Source organism: Mycteria americana, chromosome 3, assembly GCF_035582795.1.
Source record: "Mycteria americana isolate JAX WOST 10 ecotype Jacksonville Zoo and Gardens chromosome 3, USCA_MyAme_1.0, whole genome shotgun sequence".
NCBI classification, from domain to species: Eukaryota; Metazoa; Chordata; class Aves; order Ciconiiformes; family Ciconiidae; genus Mycteria; species Mycteria americana.
Genome location: NC_134367.1, coordinates 110,518,803 through 110,542,571, shown reverse-complemented (window position 1 = coordinate 110,542,571; position 23,769 = coordinate 110,518,803). Strand labels below are relative to the sequence as shown.

General features: G+C 43.4%; 1 protein-coding gene across 6 annotated transcripts in view; it reads left to right on the top strand.

Annotated features, from left to right (window-relative positions):
• The window catches only part of LCLAT1 (lysocardiolipin acyltransferase 1), a 120,378-nt gene extending 98,596 nt beyond the window's left edge, over positions 1–21,782 (top strand). For all 6 annotated transcript variants that reach the window (XM_075496550.1, XM_075496549.1, XM_075496548.1 and 3 more), the window contains one exon: positions 17,788–21,782. In XM_075496550.1, coding sequence (XP_075352665.1) covers positions 17,788–18,296 — 509 coding nt within the window. In that variant the 3' untranslated portion in view covers positions 18,297–21,782. The remainder of the gene's footprint in view (positions 1–17,787) is intronic.
• The last annotated feature ends 1,987 nt before the right edge of the window (positions 21,783–23,769 follow it).

The window sequence follows — 23,769 nt, the reverse complement described above, 5'->3', positions numbered from 1 at the left end:
ACACTGGATTTACGATTTCCTACTTCACCTTTGTAATCCAGAATGTTTTCTGTGTCTTGGTAGATAAATGAGCGCATCTTGTAGTAAAAATTTTATATGGGAATTCCTGGAGCAAGCAGTACCAAAGCTGTGGCATGCTATAGAATTAATGATAAAACTTTGGCTTTGCATTTACATTGAATTGTGAAAGGAAGACTGAAATCCCTTTTCTTAACCTAAAATATTTAAAATCAAGCATTTATTATGCCTAGATTTGATAAGGCTACTTACCAGCCTAGACATGTTTGCACACAGCAGTATCTTCTCATTTAAATTCAATCACAGTCACAAAACAAGCCTGGCTTAGACTAGCTGAAGATATAAACTTCATTTTCATCTCATTAGGCCACCTGGAAGCAGCAATCAGTGAGTAGTCCTGACGTCAATGGTCTCTCTGCTTCATTAAAATGTTAATTTCATGGCTTTAATTCCCTTTGTAAAACGTGCTGCTGTAGGACACTATATGCAGATTTATTCTGAAGCAGACAAATCTGCATGCCATATTCCTTTTTTAGTGCCTTAGGTTCCTTTGGGTTTTTATTTTTAGCCATTCCTATTTTTATAAACTGCTGTGAAAAGATGATCACCATAACAACCAAAAAGTAAATATTTTCTTAAAACAGCCCTTTGAGAATGTATACTTAAGAATCAGGAATTCAGGGCATCATGCATTTAGTGGTATTTTGCTCTGCTGTTCCCTTTTTCAGTATTCAAAAATGAGACAGGTATGGTTACTGGCTAACAATTTCAGACAGTAGATCATGAAGGGAAAGCGTCATGTGTAGTAAATCAGAAGCAGCTACATAGATCAGCTGTAGCATCAACATTTTTAGTTGAGGTCCTGCTGATGTCAGGACAAAATGATGGGCTTCTCAACAATTTTAGAATCCTTCCTTGATAATATGTACTTTCTCAGCATTTAGTCATTTTCATCTTGCTTTAGGGGATACATTTCTGGTTTTATAGCATACTTCAAAATTGTACCTCATAGATCGAGTTCAACCATTGGTAGTAGAAGTGTGTCTTCAGTACAGGAAAAGAAAAGAAGGAGAGTCAGGGAACTGCACAATGTCTGTCTGGAAAAGTTGCTCATCTAATCTTTTCCCCTTTTACTGTATACAGTTCTTCTTTAAGAGTCTGAGTACTATTGTATATTTTTCAAAGTGCTATATAAACTCTAATTAGGTTTTAGTATGCCTATGCTATCTATAGATAGATGTAATTTATACTTGTATTGCAGATGGTAAAACCAAAGTGCAGGGTCTGGACTTCTCAGGAGCCATTGCTGATTGAGCTGCCCGGATCAGGAATACTGTGCTCAGCTGGGTGGCTCTGATGACGCCCTTGGCTCTGGGCTGGTGACAAGACTCAGCAATAGGTCTTCCCACTCTACCCTGGCAGATACTTTCAGGCTCTGTACAAATCCCCCTGAGCCCCCGCTGGCAGGTGGTACCAAGGCCTTTCTCTGAAAGACCCTGGAAAACGTATGTACCCTGCCTGATGTTCACCTGGCTGCAGGTGGCAAAGACCACCAAGTCCCAATCCAGCAAATAAAGGAGGGGTTTTTTTCCTAAGCACTGGACACATCTGAAATTTTCCCTCTGGGAATCCCAGCAGGATTTTCCTGCAGCTAGCCCCAGGAGGATGCTCCTGGTCAGTAACTAGAAACAGGTAATTAATTTGGCCTCGTGCCTGCCCTGGGACTGCGGGGAGAGCAGTGTAGATGCGGCTGTGTCAGTCTACTACCGTGTGCATCTCTGCTAGTTCTCTTGAAGGTGTGTAGCTCAGGGAGCAAAATAGAAATGTGCCCTGTAATTGTAACTGAGAAGTAGCCAAAACAGCTTTAAAGTTGTGAATAAAGTACAGTTAGACAGCCTTCCAGACCTCCAACAGCTTCCTATTTCAGACTAGGTAAGATAATTTACCAATGAGTCTAAAAACACATTGGTACCTATTTTGTCATTCTTAGTGTCAAGGGAGAAGTTTTTTGAAAGTCAGTGAAGACAGATGGACGGTAGCCAATTCATTTCCATCTTGGGGCTCTTGCCTACGACGTTATTTCATCACAGGCAGCGCCATAACTCAATGTACTAGTCAATTTAAAATGCCAAAGTGTGCCAGGGTTTTACTCTATGGATAGAATTATTCATTCATGTCTGCAGTTGGTGAGAGTGGAGTGATAATATGACGACTTCTCAGATCACAGATTGGTCTAGAAAAATATTCCATTTTGTAACCTCTCTGAGACATTAGCTATTGTAGCAGCAGCATATTCACTCTCCTAACACTGTGTTTTGACTTGACGTACAATATGTCTTATAAACTAATCAAAGAATTGGTCACTTTAGTGCGCGGTCCACTGCATACTAAAGTGCACGAGTCACTGCAGGTGTTTGAACCGAAGTTGTCAGTTTGCCAAATGAATTTGTTGTCAGCCTTGACATTTGAAAGGCCATTTCTACGACAGAGCAACATAGTTAAAGTTGCTGTCGTCGCTTAATGAACTTATGACTGTAGGTTGACAAGGCTTTGGGAAAATAAAAATAAGATGTCTTACTTTTTGTTTTGCATTTCTTTTGCCTCGGTCACTAATTATGTGTAGTTCCAGAGATATTCATGCTATAATTGCTTATTGTTTGGTTTGTTGACTTGTTTCTAATGCTCTCAGAAGCAGGGCAGATGGAAGAGTTGGTGGGAGTTAGTTTGTGTCACCATTGCTTAGGCAGAAAACATACTGAGAGGAGTGGTGGACTTTGGGTTTCAGCATTCGTCATGTTTTCTGTGTTTCAAAAAGTATAGCAAAGCTGCTGAAGTTCTGCTTTGCTTGTGTTTGCCCACAGAGAGAAAGGTTTTTGCCAGAACTACCTCTTAGAGCTAAACCGTCTTTGAAGTCAGCCAAGCTACACTGGATTTTTCATTGCCCCGTGGTTTATTTGTGAAAGACAAACTGGCAGTTCATCATTCTGCAGCTCTTGAAAAGTCTAACTTAAGCTGTTCCTCAGATGAGAGATTATGCTCTTCAGACAAACTTGACCTTTCTCACTGCCTTTGTTGATCTGCCGTGCGAACCAGTGGCAACTTCTTTGTTCCCATTTGTAAGGACAGCCTTTTTCCTTCCCACTGGGATGGAAAATGGGAGACACCCAGTTGCTCCTGGCTGGTGAAGACATTGTGCTGTACCATGGCAAAGCCTTCCTGTGGGAGGTCAGAGCTTTAAGCTCTAATTCCACCAGCCCTGGGCCAGGTCTGTTCCCTGACTCTCACTCCTCCAGAGCAGGGCTGTTGGTGTGTTTGCTGGTGCTCAGGAGGGCTCTCGTCCTTCTCCTCCCGGCTGAAGCTCTCCACAGTTGTTTGTGTCCGTAGACCAAACATGAGTGAGAATAGCAGTCTTCACCTAAAGTCTGTGCAGATGGCGTCGAGCTTCTTCATGGCCATTGAGACAAGATGTTCAGACTAGTGAGGCTGGATGTTGACTGTAGCAAACCGTGTTATGTACACAAGCACCTGAGGGAAAGAAAATACCAAGGTTCTCCCGAGGAACGTGGAGTTTTCTGGGTTGTGCTACTGATGTGTGTGTTTCCAGTCTCTGTTTGCTGCCCTTGTAAACCTCGGGGTCTCACAGTGGAGGAAGCTGCAGAGCGAGGACTACACGATGCCTTTTGTGCTTTCAGTGGTAAGCCTGGGGGCAGCAGCGCGGAGAGACGTTGTTTAGGCGGTCTTGAGGGAAAGAAAGTGTTTCTGAACTCAAATGTCTTAGATATAGCAAAGTGTATTTATGGAAAACATAGCTCAAAAGGATTTTCTGCTGTGGCAGATAGTTTCTCCCCTTAATTAAGCATTGTCCTCTCAATGCACTGTGTGGAATTTAGGGGCCTTCATTTTTCCTGAGTTAAAATATTTAAGGAAAACAATTGTGTGCTGACAACAATGGACTTTTTAACTTGCAGGACATTTGTTTCTACAGTTCCTATGAAATAAATTGAACTGCCTAAGTTGATTTTATTCATTGTGGTTTAGTTATGTACATTCTCATATTTGTGTCGAAAAACAATGTTAAAAACATTAGTAATGACTGCTATCAGAGCTTTCTAGCATGCAGTGCCAACGGAGCTAAATGTTCTGCCGGCGTTCAGAGATGGAAGTTTATAGCAGATACTTTCAGGAAGCCAGTTTTAGACTTCTGTTCAAAGAGGCCTGTACAACAAGGATTTACAGCATTTGCTCATCTGTGACTTCAGCTGCCAGCATGGGATCGCCTTCTGATCTGTATAGAAAAACAGCAGACCACTGCAACCCACATCTTTAACGTGAAGGTACCATGCATAGATTATGAGCCTAAACCTGCTTCCGTTCGCCTTGAGCAGAGCGATGCATTTGGCTCAGTGTCGGGCCATTGTGTACTGGTCTAAGTGGTCTCTCTCAGCCTTTCTCTTGCAATACTGAGACCAGATCTGACCATGAACCACTGGCCCACTCTTTTGCAGTCCTTGAGATAGGAATTCAGTTTTTACTTCTCAGGCTGGCAGACTGACAGCATCACACATGTGGAAGTACAAGAAGATGGATGCCCAGAATTCAGCTTCTGTCTGGGCACAGGAATGACTGTTCAGGCACTCTCAGCAGTCTTTGGAATGACTGTTCAGGCACTCTCAGCAGTCTTTGCTCATTTTCATTCAAAGGATTGACTTTAGTATAATTTTTCTAAGCATTCCTATGAACAGCAGTAGTTGGAACAAAACCATTAGCAAATCATGTTATTTCTAGAGACAGATCTTTTTGCTGCTGTGCATTTAAAATGACTGCAATCCCTCATTCATCTGCAAGGCCATGATGCAGTGTTTTCACACATCCTATGGTCTGTAGCATCTCTTTTTCTTTTCCATGGCACTGTCGTGACAGCTTCTGTTGGTACAGCCGTTCTCACATCACCAATTACACACAACTGAGCTGGAGCTAAGGGCATTGATCAGCGGTTCCAGAAGCCACTGTCGGAGGAAGCTCATCTTCTCCTGGACCTCCTTGTGTCTGTTTCCTGCCGGGTGGAGGAGCAGCTCCTTTCCATGCTTTGTTTTTCCTAGCACTTTACCAGTGAAGGGAAGAAAACATAGAGGGTCAGCGCAACGCTGTTTGCATTGACGTTGTAGAAGTGTGATGCAGGATAAATAGTGCACGTCCTTCGTCTTGGTTTGAGTGAATGAGTGGGGTAGCAGCCAACCCATGTTACTGGGGGGACCACCACCCCGGTGCCATCAGGATGCAAACAGGAGGATGTTTGGTTTTACAAATAAGAACTACTTGAGCAGCTTTCTGTGGTTTATATAGGGAAAGAAAAGTAGGAGACATGCAGTTATGTGCCATGGGCACCCATAGGGCCATGCCGCCTTAAAGAAATGCATCCTGATAGAGAGCAGTCAGTTGTACCCGCAGGCTGCAGGTGGGGAGGGCTGGGGGGGTTGCGCTGGTTGCTCTGCCCTAGCCGCTCTCCTTCTGTAGTGGCACGTGTGTTATGGGAGGTTCCTCTGCGTGAGAGGATCCAAAGACCGTCAGACCCTTCAACTTTATGGCTTCTTTCCACCAGAGGAGCTCCCCCAAGTAGCTGCAGTAGGGCTTGGGTCTGATCCCATGCCGTTAGGGAGGAAAGGAACTATATAATCATTATCCTTTTTAGAAATTTTAACCACAGCCTGTGGAGGGATGGCAGTGCTTTATCTGACAAATATGTCACTGTCTTTCATCAGCCGATTATAATCATCTTGGAAGTTCCAGTGTGTCTGTTTTTCCCTCTTCCTTTTTACCATTGTGTTTTGTTTAACTTCCCCTAATGAGCCCAGTGAAAAGCAATTGTTCTAAATAAATCATGTGTGCTACAAAGCAGTATATCACAATTAGGTTTCCATTATACTTTAATTAGGCATTTCATTATTAAATTTATGTCTTTGGCTTCTTCCAGGTCTCAGACTAATCCTGAAACAAATTCCTCTTTGTGGATAAATATTAGTCAGTCGTAATTAAAGAGTATTCATTGGAGCTGCAGCTTTTCATTAAATCCCTTTCTGATTAAGATGGCTCCCCCAAGTACTGGGCTGATTAAATTTAATAAGATTTGTCCACTTGTGTGTATCATGGTCTGGTGGAAACTGTTTTAGCACCAGGGGATTGGGAACAATAAGTTCATATCTTGGTGCAGGCAGGCATGGGTCTAAATGCCTGTTATGTGCAGTGCTGTATGCTCTGGTGTCAGGGGGCTCCATGGTTTGTGTGGTCGGTCAGCGGAGGGGAAAAAAACCCCATGGAAATCGAATTAGTAGTGCTAGAGTTGAATATCAAAGGGTTAAGTTACATCTAGAGGGTTACGCTAAAGAACGGAAGATTAAAGTATGTTAGAGGCTCTGTTGTGTTGACTAATTCATGACTAGGGCTTTGCTGCTTAATTGAAGCCCGAGTGCTTCTCTACCCCAAACTGATTTCACTCAGTGAGATGTATAGCTGAGCTCGTTTCTATGTAAATATGCCTCATCTGCGAATTCAGGTAATAAAACAGACATTCCTGACAGAAGCTCTTCGAATGGCAGAGTACGAAATGTTTTCAGAGCAAAATCCTTGTCCTGGGTTTAAAACAAGGTGGAGCAAAAGCGTGGTGTGGCTTTAGTATATATATCCATCAGAGAGAAGTTATAAGCCTCGCAATTTTCTGTGTGCTGAAATTACGCCTTCTTGTCAGGCTGCTGGTGCTGTTCTGCATTCCTCTTGCTTTGTACACAGAAATGAAAACAAACCACTGTGACCAAGAATGGCAATAGCACAAATCGGCGAGGCATGAAATGCAAGAGATTGGCTCAGGACGTCTGCGGAAGCACTCCATCCAAATATTTGAGGTGGCTGCCAGCAGGTGTTTTTTCAACATCTAGTTCATACTCTATTTTTGGTGCAGGGTACATTTTCATCTCGTGTTTTGGTTTGGTATGGGCCATATTTGTAATATCGAATCTCTCAAAAGTTTGAATGCGTTTTCAGTTTCTTCTCATGTATCCCAAACGTAATGGCACTGGATATATCATCTAGCCCATCTTTTGTATTGCGAGGAATCCAAGTTGACCCCTAGTTCCAGCTTGCTGCTCCTGGGGCTGCGGAAGGCTGCGCTAACCATGAGTGATGCCTGGGACGGTTTGAAGAGGGCAGGATTATAAAGCAGTGTCAGGTCACTAAGCAGCTAAAGAGTACTCTCTAGCGGTTGACTTTGGGTAGTGATAAGAACAGATAGCGAAGTGCACTGAATTAACAGGAGGTTATTTGTAGCCATTAAAAAAAGGGAGGAAAATAGAGTAAGGGGAGGAGAGGAAGCTGGGCTTGATATCTGAATTATAGAAAAGAATGGATGTAATGCACTACAAGCCAAGAATAAAATCTCTTTTCTTTAATAGCCATCATTTATTTACTTATTGCTACTGCTGCAATACAGCGTTGGATGGTGTTATGGTATTCATAGCACCATCCTTCCATTGGCATGAACTAAGGGCTGATGGAAAGTGAAAAGTCCACGGCGTTTCTGAGGAGATAGGATGCACTTTGATCAGTTCATTACTGAGCGAAAATTGCCACAACTGCTTCCTTCTGAATATCTGTGGTGAATTATTTTTCTCTACTCCTCACAGTGTCTCACGCTAGCTTTGTAGTGATTTCACAAAAGACAAGACTCAAAATAAGTTGCGTGGTCAATCTGCAGATCGGCTGGGGTCTGATGTTCCTCTATCTAAAACAATTTAAAAATGATTGAAAACAATGATAAAATTATGACAAAATTCCTACCCTACAACCTGGAAAATCATAAAACTATTTAAAAAAAAAAAAGATGATAGATGTATGTGAAAAGAGTATAAGCAATGGTTTTGGAAGAATGGGGGGAAGTAAATAACATCAATAGAATGAGCAGGGAGATTGGGAAGGGTAGCGCCTTTAATGCTTGTATTTTAATTGGGATGCTGAAAGCTAACATGCTTTTGTGCTACAGCGTGGCAGTTCATACATACTGCTACTCCTTACGTCTTTAAAAATGTAGCACTTTTCCAAAAATTCCAGGTCTTAAGCCAGCTGCATTGTTTACCTAGCAGTAATATCCTGCGATGTTGAGCATCATTGGTATGGCAGTTGTGTATGTCAACTGTTCCAGTGTTTTGCTTTACTCTTAACTCAGTGAGGCCAGGCAGAAATGAGAGTGGGAATTGCAGATGCAACAGCTGAATTCTGGCAGAACTGGATTAGCTTGAGTAGGGACGTGTTTCCTCTTGTAGAGATTGATGCTTAATTCCATCCGCGTTGGAGAGCTATTGTTCATGCAGGCAGAGAGCAAAGAAACGGACATGGGTGGATTACGTCTTTCTCAGATTCCCAGTGATTTCAAATGCCCAACAAGTAACAGAGGAATTAAGTGGATAGTCTGTTATATTAAAAGAAAACAATAAGCTTGAGCTGCTTATACATGCTTTCTGTGTGTGTGTGTGTGCATGTATGATTTATTTTAAGGATATTTAATATCTTATTTTTGCTTAATTGTCATGATACTTAGCTTTCCAGAAACACTTGGATGACTAGTTTAACTTTCTCTATAAAAGTTTAAAAAAAATCAGCCATTTCCTAATTTATGTACGTTTGCCTGTCTAGAAAGACATCTTACCATGAGAAGGTAGAGTACATGCAATGCTTTTTAAAAGGATTTCACTGCAGTGTAGTAAATTGTCTTTATTTCAGTCATAATTGTGATTCTTGTCTGAATTTGTTGGCTGTTTGCCAGGAAATTCATGTTAGAGCTTAGTGGAGTTGGGGAGTTGCGTACCAGTGCGTCAGTGTCTGTCTGTTATATGAAATATCCTTTTTCTGTATGAATAAGTAGTAGTGTACTATAAGCCTAGAAGCAATGGTTTCTCCTTCCTAACATGTAACATACCCATGAAAACCAAATCCCATACGTATATGTAGAGCAGACATGTAGTATGGGAGGCTGGGAGCGAGCAGATATGCAGGCGAGGGAAGAAACACGGCATTTTTGTTAGCTGGATTTGATAAATATAGTTTGGGAATGATAGAGTAGAGAGTGGTGAGTCAGTTATGCCTGGTCATCCCTAATGACTGAAAATAACTTGTTATTCCAACCCTTTTATCCCTTGTCTCCCTCCTCTCCACATATTTTGTATTTTATTTATAGCTCAACCAGCTTTTGCTTTGCAGTTCATAAAATAACTCTTCAGAGCTGGGGAGGGAAGACGGAAGGGCAACAGCCCCTGAGCAGTCTTGTGGATGGAGCCGCTGGGTCGGCACATTCCCCATCGCGATGGCCGGGTCCCTCCTCTCCCCTGGACGCCCTTCCCTCGTCTGGTCAGAGATTCCTCTTTTAAACAAGCAAACTCTGTTCCTGAAGTTATTAGTCGGTTTGTGTTGACAGCGGTACCCAGGAGCTACGTGCAGCGTTTCAGACGAGCTGGCTGTGGCTTTGATAGCAGCTGGGTCGGAGGGTGTCTGTAAAGCCTTAATGGAGATCGTAAAGTGGTGTGAAACGTATGAAATCCAGCACCACAACTCATACTTGTATTTTGCCTGTGAAGTGTAGCTGTGCAAACAATGCGTGCAGTAATTATGAGGTAAATCTTCTGTATTTCACTTCTGCTTGATACGTGCATAAGTACTTTTGTACAGTTTAATCCACAAACCAAGAATCAGTTTAGCACTTGATACATCTTAACCTGCAGCCCAGGATAATATACTTCTTGATCCACTCTTAGCTTTCCCGGCTTTCCCACAGTACTGACTTTTCATACCATAACTGAACTACACTGTGTCTTCCTTCTTCTTGTAGCTCTGATTTGGAGAGGAGGAAGGGAGCTGGCAGGTGTGTCTGCTGAAGAAAAGAGCATCCCTCCCATTCAAATAGAAAAGAGGGACATCTACTCCTGCCGCTGTAGTAACATTGGTTTATAGTCCTGTAAAGAATCACTCAATCTGTAAGAGGCATTTAAGTCGATTAGATTTTATGGGCATTACAAGTTCAGTGTAGTGATGCTGATTTAAAAAAAAAAAAAAAAAATAATTAGAGGAATTGCCTACCTCATGTTAAAAGCTTTAAGACAACACATGATGTCTGTCGTATAACATCCCTTGGCAAAAACGAAAGCGTTCTGCATAAGCTCCTGTGGCCTGTGTTATTCAGGAGATCAGATTAGATGATGATAACATTCCAGTCTGGTCTTAAATTAATTAAATGAGGTATTCACAGAGATTTCAAAGTCAAAGTGGATCCCTCCCCCTGCAACAACTTCAGTTAGTGGTATTGTTTTACACATTAATGAGGTGTGGCATCAGGCTGCAAAACTATGTGATTTAAATGTATTTAACAAAAGAATTAAGCACACGTAACGATTGCTGATAGCTATGAGGATGTCCTTATTTCTCTTGATCTTTGTACCAGCCAGGCTGGAGGTACCTCGTAGTGGATCCCAGTAGTCGTCTACTCCTGTACGCAGCACCCAGAGCCCAGCTCCTACTGCTGGGGAGCAGAAAGCAGCCAGGGCTGTCCCTTCCCCAGGCTCCCACCCTCAAGGACAAGAGGTGCAGTTTCCTTAACTCCTTCGTGTCGGCAGATGGAAGGTCTTCCTCTCTCCTTGTATCACAACGCCAGTGGAAAATCGGATAGCTAGAGAAAGAATTGGTATGCAGGATCACTCTTCTCTGTTAATCAAGGCCAGCATTATCATTCTGTCTTTTTTTGTTTGCTTATTTGATTGCTACACTTACCCAAAAAAGATTTCCAATAACTACTGAGTTGAAAGTGATTTGGATTAACCCTGGCTGACACCGCTGCTTTAAAGAGGGCTGCCTGAAGTTTTAAATCTTCACAAGGATGATACTTCCCAGGAGGGGCTGTAAATCCTTGAAGCTGCTCCCTCACGATACTGTGTTCTCAAAGAAAAATGACTCAAATCTCAGGAGCCAAGACAGTAATATTTCCCAGTAAGCAGTTTTAGATGGCTTTTGTTTTAATGTCCAAAAATGTATCTTTGTCTCAAAGCTAACGTACAATACTCAGATATTGTGAAACATAATTAGTTTTGTTCTACTTGTTTCCATATCTGTTTTGATTATGTTGCTGATCAGTTTATTTACAGAAATGCCAAGCCTCCTTCTGCCGTCTTTCCTAAGGAAATGTTATATAAAATTGAGGATATTAAGGGGTGGGTGGGGGAGCTACACCCAGTGTTTTTATGGAAGCCTGGAGCTGTATGAAGCATCTGGAACTGTGTGATGGACAGGTATGCTGCTTTGCAGGAGGAAGGAGTTACACTTATGTTGTGGTGGGAGGTGGAATGGCCTCACATATTGGTCCCACTTCTCACAGAACAGCTTATTTTAAGGTTATCATGAATATTTTGTTGTGAGAGCATCTCAGTATACCTCTCTCCGTTCTGGCTCAACTCATTGGCACACTGTTCTGTGATGTACTGTGGTTAAGAATAGCATCTTCTCTACTGGATCAAAACAGGGGAAGAGACTGTATAATCCTTGTATGATTTAAAGTAATGTCAATGATAACTAAAGTAGGACAAATTACGGCTGCTGAGATCCTTGCTAGGGATGGAAATGGGTAATAGCCACCACTGTTAATGCCAAGGAGACTCAGCTGCCCATTTACCTTCCAGACTGCTGAGAGTCTGAGCAGTTCATTGCATGGATTTGCCTGGGGCCCATCCTCATTTTAGGCTCACTGATGGTCATTTTGGCTTTAAGAGCTTCTGTTCTGAATCATCATTTTGGCCCTCAAGTCGCTGCTTATATAGATCCTTCTGTCTCGCAGTGAGCTTGCTCAGCATTGCTCGGTCCCGAGTACGAGCAAGAAGGTGTCCTTGTCATTGACGTGAATGATAACTGAGGAACGAGCAGTGCTCGAGCTCCCGAGCGATCCTTACAGCACAGGGGATGGGTCCATCCAACCAGCCCGCTTATTTGGGACTGTGCTGTGGGGCTGAGCATCACTTCTGGCAGTTTTCACTAATTGCAGCTACCTTGTAATATTCGCTTTGCAAATGTATTTGAAAGCAGCTTAAAATAGTTCAATGCTTCCTTTTACATTCAGGCTGGTTTTTCCCCCTAGAATTAAAATACTGTGCCGACGTTGTGTTATTTAATACGCACACATTAAAAGTAATTTTCAGTTTACCCGTGATACCTTTATTTTGAACCTAGTAAGAGGCTCTTGGTTGTAAGGTTTTATAATAGGTTGTGAGGTGAAAGGCTTGTCTGCACACACGCAAAGGAGCACAGGAGCACAATGGCAGGTAGAGAAAACCCTAAAATCCAGACAGAGAAACAGATCCCCTGCCTTGGCTCCTCTGAGGGCTGTCATGGGGGAGCCATCAGCCTGTGGACCAGGGGTGACACCCATCACAGTGAGTCAATGGGAGAGGCTCCTGTCTGTCACCTTACAGACCAAGGGGGGGTTACTGCTTGCAGGGCTTTGGGACTCATTACGAGATGCCCAAGAGCAGCATTTGGGGATTGTACAAGATTTATTATGGTATATTTAGGGGAGGAACCAGAAGTGGGGAAAGAGATGGTTCAAGGTGGCTTGGGAGGAACAAGTTTGGGAAAATAGAGGAATAAGGGGTAAAAGGGGCTGGTCCCATGTTAATGGGGCTGGTCAGTACACTTGCCTGGCTGTGCCTTGCACCTGATCAGCCCAGTCTGCCCCGTCTTCTCACTAGACCCCATTTCTAACTATTTTCCTGGTGAGGAGACTCTGTGGGTGTGCTTATGGAGGTCCAAGTGCCAGCAACTGGAGAGACCGGGGTCCATGTCTATTGTGCGGGTGCATATGTCAGTGTGTGATCACTATAGTGACTATTGAGCAGGACTAGTGGGCGAGTAGGGTAAGAGGCTGGGGAGTCGGGTGTCAAAGTGGCCATAAGTCTTGGTCAGATACTGGAGAAGTCAGATGGTCACAATTTGGCTACTGGAGGGACTGCAAGGTCCAAGCTGGCAGCTGAGGAGACTGTGGGGTCTGGGGTCAGTTTGTATGGAGGACCAGTTTGTATGGAGACCAGTTTGTATGTCTGTCTGTCTCTGCATGAGGCAGCTGGAGAAGAGAGGATCTGAAGACCAGCTACTGGGTGGCCCTGAGTGTCTAAGGCCAGTTACTGGAGGGATCGACAGTGTGTTGTGTCCATGCAAGGGGTCTGTAGCGGCCACTGGAGAGGGGCTTTGGCCCCAGGGGCTCATGTGTGCAGGTGCCAGCACCTGGGACGACCAAGAACCCAGGGCCAGCTACAGCGTAGACTGTCTATGGCCAGTTGCTGGAGGGATCCATAGCCTGTATATATATATATATAATTCCCACTGACAGACCTTTATCCTAATCAACCAGAGAGGGGAACACTATGAGGCCATTTTGTTTGCTTGAGTGCTGTGTTTTCTGTCCATGTTGATCCGTGGCTGTCCGTCTGTCTGTGCCCATGCATTGTACATGTATGTGTGTGTGTCAATTGGGAATACGTGCTCAGACTTGCTCCTAGCTGGGGCAGGGAGATGCAGCAACCTCACCTCTACTGGGCTACCAGATGCTGCAACTTCTAATGTAGAATAAAAATTCTGATGGAACAGCTGGTGTAGAGAAAAAAAATGTCCTAATATTTCTTTGGAAATATTTTTTAAAAGAAGGCATCTTTCTCCAATGCTGTTATTTTGGTCATGAGCCTGGTAAGTTCTTCCTCTGCCACCTCTAAGTGCAATGCCCAAAGCAACCAGCTGTGCATTGTGATTGCTTGAAGTAATGTTGTGTAGCAACAGAGCCTGAAATATAAATAACTCTGATTGGAGCACAGAAAGTTTAAAAAGCAAAAGAATAGTGCTTTTGAATCATTTTGTCATCCCGAAATGGAGACTGCCACATGGATTAATCGTCATGTCCATGTTAGCTGCATAACAATAATTACAAATAAATTTTATATTCACTCCTGAGCGCTGTTGTAAGCTGTCCTTTTCTGAGGTCCTTTTATAAAGCATAGGACAGAATATTGTTCATCGGTATGAAGGATATATAGTTCTACTACTGCAGGAAGAAAGTCGTGAGACTGTAAAGCTACTGAAACTGGTGTCTCTTTGTCCTGAAGAGCTGGGCTACCTACCTGACATTTTAGCCTTAATGGCAGTTTCTTAGCTTAATTAGTAGATTTCAGATGCAAAACTGTGAACATTATTTGATTTCTTCTGTCTTTCATTCCTTCCCCAATGGGATGTGGATACATGCAGGATAAAGAAGATCCCTCAGATGTCACTAAAAGCATTGCAAAAAGTAGTTTGTCCACCGACATCTTCTCTGAATGGTGAACAAATATGCTTGCTTACTTCATTTTTGACCCACTAGAGAAGTAGAATGATGTGGCTTCCCTTAGGGCAATTTCTTCTTAAAATGTGCAGAAGCAGGTTTTTTAAGCACATTTTTAAATTCAAGTGGAAAAAAGGTCTTGAAAATCAGTGACTGCCCTGTGTCTTCACTTTGGATCGCTTTCTTTTGCTGGTTGACTGGCACTTTGCTTTTGATCTGAAACATGTGAAAGATGTCTCCAGACTGCAGAGAGAACAAGCTTAACTTCAGAGGGAGACAGAGACAGTAAGGATGCTCTAGCCAAGGATGTGGGTTCAAAACTGCCTGATTAAACCTAGCCCAAGGGAATTTTGTCCCTGCTCACAAATGGTCTACCTTCATCCGCTGCGGTAACTTTTCTTCTTTTTAGCAGATTCGCTTGTAGCATGTTTGGCGGTGATGCATTCACCCTGCCCATGTTAAAAGATGCCATTGATAAATCAGCAGAGAATATGCAGAACCTTTTTATTCAAGTGTGCAGTGTGGATCCCGCAGCCTTACCGCACGTAACACTAGCAGGGCATGTTTCTTTCAACAGCTGTAGAAAACTGATTGAAGCTGGTCCTTTCCACATGCTTGCCTTGCCAGGGAATTAAAGCTTCAGGCTGCCATTTGTGTGGAGTTTTTAAATATGTATGACCCAAACAAGGGGCCTGTTGAGAAAGGCTCTAATCCTCTTGCATCTGAAACCTGGTATTCTGCTCTTCTCTCTTTCTGATGTTTCTGTGCGTTCAGATATGCTAAATCTACCTTTGAAGTTTCATTTCTTCTTGTGTAAAATATACTTTAATAGGTGAACCTTGCAGCTGGGAATTAGGAGATACTGGTTCAAGCTGGACACAATGAGCAGTTCACGTAATCATCCTTTGCCTCAGTTTCCCCATTTGTAATGCAGAAAGAGTGACGTCCACCCTCCTGTACGCAGCTCTCTGGCTTTGCTCTGGGTAGCTAATTTAGAAGCCATAATGTAGTGTAGACCACCTACAGTCTGGCGTGAAGCCCTGCTGGAAGGTCCAGGGGGATGCTACAGATCCATAGGTAAGGAGCAGAGGCTTCCCTGTTTCTGAGCAGGAATTCACGGGCAGAAATACATCTGCATGCTGAAGAGATCAGACCAGCTGTGTGGGTGCAGGGAGTCCTGCCTGGTCCTGCCAGTCCCACTTGCACCGAGTCAGAAAATCTGTGTCTTAAGCGAATCTGATGATTTATTGTCTGTGGTCTGTATGCCAGTGATCCTGATGTGTAAAGCTTTGGTTTTTCAAGAACGTTTGCATGTAATGGCAGACTGACCGTTCAGCTGCAAAGACACAAGTGACTGCAAGGTGGGCGAGAAACTCGTGGAGCCAAAAACTCTTTTCATAGAAGGCTTTTTTTTCATCTCGGCAAGGCTGAGCTTTTCTGGCCTCCCTCTTGGGGTAAAGCGCGTAGGTGTTATGTGCCACTAGGAGCTGGGGAGCTATGGAGGATCAGGAGGAAGACAGATTTTAAGAGATGCGTATCTCTTAGAGGCACATGTAGCAGCCCTTCTCCTGACTGGGCCAGGAACTAGGGGATGTCTGTCCTGCGGGGTGACTGTAATTCCTTCTGATGTCAGAAATACTTGGAGCAGGGGGAGGAAAAATGTGAGCTGTTTTCCAAATGAAAATGCTTTGTGCTAAGGTGCAGCAGGCTGGCCAGCGTTTCCCAGCAGGGTTTCTAAGACACGTTCAATTTTGGCATCACTTGGAAGGAGATCTGAAAGGTTTTATCCATGCAGAATACAGTAATGCTGTGCTTAGATAGGATGTGATCCCGTAGCTAGACAAAAGCTGGAGTATTGCGTTTTGCTCTGATAGACCTCCTAGGAGCCATATATAGCTGTTTAAAAACCCAAGTAACCTGCCACAAAACTGTCCGAGAGAGATCGTTATAAGACAGGACAGTTACAAAATACTCTGAAAGGCTGAATAGGGTTTTTCCCCCTCTTGTGATATTTGGAGCTGAACTGTAGATACATCTTTTTGAACATGGCCTTTTAAAATAACTTTCTATTCTGTCCCTGTCATTTTTGGAGCTGTAAAGGAAAGCCAAAATGCCAGGGAAGGGGAACAAATGAAAAGGGGGAGTGGGGCTAAAGAGTGGGGTTTGATCATCTTTGCAAGAAGTGACATCATCTATGAGAAGAAAAGTCTTCAGTTGCTGCAACTGGAGACAGCTTTTAGTCTCCAATTCTATTTTGCCCTGAGCCAGCCAGCCAAATAAAAACAGCGGGATAAATCACTGCTGGCAGAACTTAACAGTTATGCAACATCCAGTGCACCATGCGCCTATTTTTAGGTCAGTTTTACACTAGCAGAATTTACTTTATGAAATTGAAAAAGAATGTCTGGTCAGAGGCCGGGGGATAAAGAGGGTATTTAGAAAGTGCAAAATGTAAAAACACTTATTACAGAGGTGCGCTAGCAAACCCCACTTTGGCAATGCCGATATCCTTTCAAGAGTGTTGGCTCGATCAGGTGTGATAATGAAGAGTAGAGGGTTTTTTCATCAGTATTCCCTTGAAATTCTGATTTGCAATTGCTTTTTAAATGTTTAACTATACTCACTTTACCCAAATAGCTAACTATATGTGGTTTACTTAAAGCTGGGCTTCTCCACCATTTATGCTGTACTTTGTCTTCACCAGATCTGGAATGCAGCAAGCAGCAGCTCACCTCCTTACAGTACTGGCTGGTCAGATTTAAAGAAATTTTGTTAACTGGAGTGCTCTGCAAAGCTGGCTGAGCTGCAGATACTCCTCATCCTTTGTGAGTTACCCTAGATTTAATGAGCTCCTGATATTTAGCTGGTATATGTTTCATGCATGTTTTCTCAATCTTCAGCAAATTAGGATTGTGTATGCTGCTTGCTCCAGATCAAACTGACTCTTTTTCAATGTTCACAGGAACATAGACTAAGTTGTATTTCATTAGTTAAAAGCCATTTCAGCTTGTAGCATAGGTATGAATAACTGGAGATTAGTCTCGCATACTCTGCTCTTTATCCAAGACCAGATGTGCATCTTCTCTCCTTTAAGTTTGACTTTATCCTCTCAGTCACTGTGGTGTAATTCTACATTAGTTTGTACTGTGTAGAATTTTGTTCCCCAAATTTTTTGCTCAGATTCAGAACAGATAATGATCGGGAAAAGTTTTACCTCTCAGCCTTTAGAGATTCTAGCAGATAAAACATGCTCTGCATAGCTAACATATCTTTGGGATTTCTGCCACAATTTGGACAGTTTTCAGTCACGCCTTGAAGCAAATTCTTGTTCTGACCATTGCATGATCTCTGTTGATCTTTTTTTCCCCAAACCTTTCTGCTAGGTGACAATCTCGATGCTATCCATGACATAACTGTGGCGTACCCCCAAAACATTCCTCAGACGGAGAAGCACCTTTTGAATGGAAACTTCCCAAAGGAGATTCACTTCCACATCCAGAGATATCCCATAGAGACGGTGCCCGCTTCTAAGGAGGAGCTGCAGCTTTGGTGCCGGAAGCGTTGGGAAGAGAAAGAGGAGAGACTCCGACACTTCTACGAAGGTGGAAAGCGCTTCAGTGCAACAGGGCCAAGCACTATTCCACCGTGTAAATCTGAGCTCAGGGTCCTCGTGGTTAAGTGCATCTCGCTCCTGTATTGGACGGTGTTCCCACTGGGTATGCTGGCACTGCTGTACCTGTACAGCTTTGCACGATGGTATTTTGCAGCCATGATCATCTTTTTTGTTGTGCAGCAAAAGATATTTGGTGGGCTGGAACTAACTGAACTCGCTTGTCATCGATATTTTAAAAAGCAACAGAAATTTCACAACACAAAAATAAAAAACAATTAGTTCTGGGGTAGAGGAAGATGTGAAAATGGGTCAGTTTGAGATGTCCTGCAAATTTTATGCACAGGGAAGAATTTTTGCATGAGAATTGTGTTTTACTATCGCCGTTGTTAGACATTTGCACTTGATTCTGTGAAGAGAAAGAAAAATGTTAGTTATTGCTACACGTGAAAATGGTACTTTTTAATCTCTGAATGTAATTTCAACATTGCTCTTGTAAGCAGCTAGCAACCGCATTCTGCTGTAATTAAGAAACAAATTGCTGGATTATTGAACAATCGTAAGGACGTTAATAAATGTGACCTGCACTGAACTTTCATGTAGAAACCCAAACTGTCCAGCTAAGAGAGACAGATGTATGATTTCTGTATAATCAAATTGTCATGAAGTAAGCACCGGATTTGGAAAGCTGGTAAGTTTAACGACGTTTTGATGGTAGGTGGAAGTTGGAGGAGAAGTTGTTCTGTTTCTTTTTTCTATTTCAACCTTATTTTAATGTAATATTTTCGCATAAGCTTTTCCAAACACTACTGAACCTACCACTATTCAACCATTCTGGCTTGGACACTCAGAAGGATTTTTGAGCCTTGCAGTCTTGTGTTGTAGTACAGACAACAGTGCCGGCTCTGCCTCCATTTAAGTCTTAACTGTTTATTTAACAGACCTATGCAGCTAAGTTTTGATTTCTCAGTTCCATCCTGTTTCGGTTGCCCTGTTAGCTGCGGGAGACTTGTTCCTACTGTCGTATACGGAGCTGCGGGATAGGGGAGCTGGTTTTTTGTTGTTTTGTTGGTGTTTTTTTCTGGTAGAGGCAAAAATAAGTGTCTGTCTCTGAGTAGCTGGCAAATGTTTTTCATAAAGGTCTCCTTGTAGACATTATTTGTTTGAGAACATTTTATTTAGTTTTCAGAGTAGGCAAGATATCTTTTTTTTTTTTTTTTTGAAGCATTTATTTTGGTTTTCACATTGCTTCCTTAGGCATTTCAAGTGTCCATATAGATAAGCGGAAAGACTGCTTGTTCCATGTGTGTCAGCCAGACCTGTTGAAATGCATCTGATGCAATGGTTGTCTCCTTATAGGTACAAGAGGTGGGTTTCAGACTTAGCACAGGGAAATTGAGCTACATTTTCCCTTTGCAGTATTCTCTTTGATCGCCTGATGACATCGTTGCTTTTCCGTATATAATACAAGTAATGTTCATGCTCACGTAGTAAAAGACATAAACATTGCCAGCACTTAGGAGACACTTCACATTAGATTTGTTTTTCAACCTCAAAAATGTTAGACCACTTGATCAACCGTATTGCTGCAAAACCTTCCTGACTTACTAAATATTTGTCGTTTATTGCATGAAGGCTTGTTTGAGCTAAACCGAGATGGCCTGGCTCCGTATGCTGCGTGGCATTGCCATGAAATGTGAAAGTACGGAGTGCAGAATGTATCTTGTACTGTGCTGAATGTCTCAAGCATTGGGTCGGCATGGTAGACACATCTGTTTTCTTCTAAATTACAACACTAAACATGTTGTCTCATGTGTTTGTATCAAAGGCCATTTTTCAAACGAATCACCAGCCTCTATTCAACTGTCCCTTGCAAGGTGACAGGTATTTTTTAATCTACGCTTATAATAGCTAATTGTTTATTATGCAGAAAGTACTTGAAGCCATCTGTTTTACTCTATTTTTTTTAATCTCTTTTTTCTTAAAAATAAATAAAACTAGGTTTATATTTAGGGTTATGTTTCTTAATGATTTTTTCATATTTATATTTGAGTACCTGACGACTGACAACTGGTGTTTCATTGTCACGAGTGGAAGGAGGTCCTTTCTGCACTATGAGGACTTTTTTTAACTTAATTCTGTGATATCAAAGGTGTGGTTACAGCTTAAATCTACGTAGCCTGCTTTTCCTTCACCTCATACTCCGCTTTGGTGCAGTTCCCTGCACATCCAGGTAACTCGCCGCAAGGAAAACCTAAAAACCTCACTTAGGGTTAATGCAGAGGAGACCTAAAAGGCTTCTTCTAGTCTGTCCTGAGCCATGGCTGTGCTTTCACACCAGGAGTAACCATGACCAGCCTACTCCAATAGCCTTAACATAGTCTTCAGGAATGACTTCGGAGGACAGGTTATGTATGTTGGTGACATAAATACCAGCTACGCTTTTCTCAGTCGTTCAGAGAACTTCGTGGGGTCATCAAATGTATCGGAAACATCAGTCTTGGTCATGGAGCAGCGAAAGATTTACATCTGTGTGTGATTAGAGTTGGGCTCGGAAAATGAAATCAAATGCAATCCATCATTGACCCTTACAAGGGGTTTTCTCCCAGCTGGAGCCAAACACGTAACTTACTGTAATGTGGTAAACATCCTGCAAATCTGTAATTCATCCTCCTCATTTATTCAGATCAAAGAAAAAGAATAATCGTCTTGTCAGCTGCAAATGCCACATTTGCAGTGCCTGACTCCATCATGCAGGGCAGCACGTGGTAAGTGAAGAATCCTCCTCTCACAAGGATGGGTATTGGCTTTGTGATTGACGTAAATGTTCAGATTATGTGCATCATTTTCCAGCTCAATTAGAAATGCAAGACAGGGAAAAAAAATTAATAAGAAGCTTTGTGGATACGGAAGCTTCTTTGTTTAAAAAGTGGTTAAGGAAGAGGGGGAAGATCTTTCTGTGAATGCTTTTTTTCCTCTTTGGTCAAAATGTAGCTTTTTACTCAAAAGGTTCTAATATACAGATTTTTTGGAGACTATTTTGTTCTTACTCACCCTTTTTCCCTATTCAAAGTACATTAAGACATGCCAGGTAACTCACTTTGAAATGTTTTCAATGCTGTTAGGTTAAAGGTGCTAGTACTCCAGGAATCACACACACCTCTCTTTCGTGGGACGCATATTGGCACCCAGGCTCGTCTCACTCGTTTGCACGTTTGTCACGGCTCGCCTTCTCTCGTAGTCCCAGCAGCCGCACTGTTCAGCGGCGACTGCTCCGTCTACGGGACCTACAGGTCTTGGTAGGTCTTGCTTACGTTATCTCAGATCAACGACGTGCTTTAGGGATGCTGCTCTCGTTTGCTCAATCAAATGTTTCCTCATCAGCATCAGGGGTTTCTTTCTCTTTGCTCAGAACAGAAGGTTGAAATCCTGCCGTCTGTGTTTGTCATCAAGCTCATCTGAGTAGCAGGACGTCAGACCAAGATATTTCTCTCTTGGCTTCAAAGCTGCAAGGCCTGAAGCTGGTCTGTAAGGTGTCGTCTTGATCATATGAAATGTAGTCCCTAGTTTTGTGCGTTGCATCAATCTCTGTTGTTTAAAAAAGATAGGTGTTTTTATAACTTGATTTTATATGTACACTGTGTGAAAGGAAACACCAGGATACTACAAACCTACAGAAAGCCTTAGTTTTCAGAATTCACTGATTATATTAGAATGTTTTAACCATGTACCAGTTACTCTACAGCAACAATAAAGACCTGAAGCATTGCATGTGTTTAATTTGGCCGTTTTCTTTTCACTGCGTGACGTATTCTGTATGTGCCCATAAGGAACAAACCTTGTCTTCAATCGTATGGCTGTCTGTCTTGGGCAGACTGGTGTCCGTTCGGGTGCTCGGCCCACGGTTTGTGGCTGTTGAGGTGGTGCGTCTCCCTTCTCTCCGTGGGAGGTCGGAAAGGGGCGGCTGGCTGTACCCTCCCTTCTAGCCTCTTCGTGTAAAGGGGATGTGGAAGCCTTTGAGTGTGCAAGAGGTACGGCTCAATTTTAGCCTTGCTCTGCTGCTTAACCAGCGCTGCTTAGGAATAAGCTGTGGTTCGAAAGAGCATGTTAGCTATTGATACATAGGTAGCTCCTCCATTTTAGCTATATCTTGATACCACCCATGCAATTACTGACAGAAGAAATGATCTATGGCATGGTTCACGTTCTTAGAGTTTAATGTAACTTCAGATCAGAGGCTCCTTGATTTACCTCTGCGTTGTCCGAAGCTAATCCAGTGTGGAAGGGCAAGGGCTGTGTTTCTCAGGAGCTGCTGTGCTCCTCATTACCTAACAGGGAATAGCCTTGCCGTGGCTGCTGCACCCCACGGCAGCTGTAGCAAAACACCCACATCTCCAGCAAGTACCATGTGTCCGAAAGACCACAAGAAACCGAGACCCTGGTAGCAGTTTCTGCAGCTGGAGATGATATTTGCAATGTCTACATATGCTCAGAGCATTCAAATCAGTCCCCAAAAGGCGAAACGAGCTATGCTCTGTATCGAACAGCTTTGTCTCTCTGAAGAGATGGTTGCCGCTTCCTCTTTGTTTCCTCGGGGCTTAAATATGCAATGAACAAATTGATTTGTCTGTCTTACCTGCTGTTACAGAAAATAATAGGAATGAAGGCCAAAGCTTTCACCCTCCAGCTGCCCCAAACGCCTCCTTTGCAGTTCAATACAACAGGTAAAAGGTTGAGTCTTATTTCCTGAGGACTTTGAATCACACCACGAGCTATCTGGACCAGAAATTATTCCCGGGAGCGGGGAGCATGGTCTGTGCTTATAACATGCTTGGGTGACTCTCCCTCATCCTGGAGAGGGTTTGTGCCGAGACACACGAGAGGCAGAGAGAGCTCACCTCTGTCCTTGCTGGTCCTCTCCAGAGGACCGGTGTATTTAGCAGGAGCAGTGATAGGCCCTGAATTTTTAAGCAGATGTCTTTGTTTTATTCCAGTCTGGCCTCTGTGTGGTTTGTCATCCCTTTTTCTGGAGTTCTTCACGTGGGGTGACTGTTTTCTCTGGCGGTGGGGTGTGCAGGAGACTGGCAGGAGGAGTCCGAGCAAAACTCTGCCTGCGTTTTCTCAGATAGGCATTGCTGCTCTCCGAAGGCAAGGTGTTCGCTCCTTCTCAGACACTTTGCACCGGGCTGCATGAGAGAGGCAGGTGCACAGGGGCTGCTGCTGTGAGTGGAACGGTTTTGGTGGTCAGCACCCTCTTCCCTAAATTTCTCTCTCCATCTTCTTTGTCAGAGGGAGAAGAGGAGGCGAGAGCCCCTTCACCCTTGTCCGCAGGGAGCAGAGAAGCTCCTTCAGCCTTACCAAAGGGAAGAGCTAATGGGGCTCAGGCCTTAGCCTTGCTTCTGTGTCCACAGGACAACCCCCAGCAGAGGAGGATAAGCCGCTGCAGGGTGCGAGAGCAGAAGATGCCGCAGGAGGAGCGGGAGGCAACGCTGGGCACCGCTTTTTGCAAAAAAGCCGTAACCTGCCAGTAAGGTCACCACCCAGCGTTGCCCCCTACCCCGGCGTTATTTCTTGGCCTGCCTTCGAGGCTTGCCCTGCTGTGGAGCTGCTGGGTGTCTAGTGAGGAAGGAGAGGGACGGATGTTTGTTAACGCTGAACCCAAAGGGAAGGGAGACGTCAGGGATAATGGGATAGAGGTGCTGGGGAAGGTCTTGGCTCCTGCCAGTGCTGGGTACAGCTGGTTGGGAGCACGTCG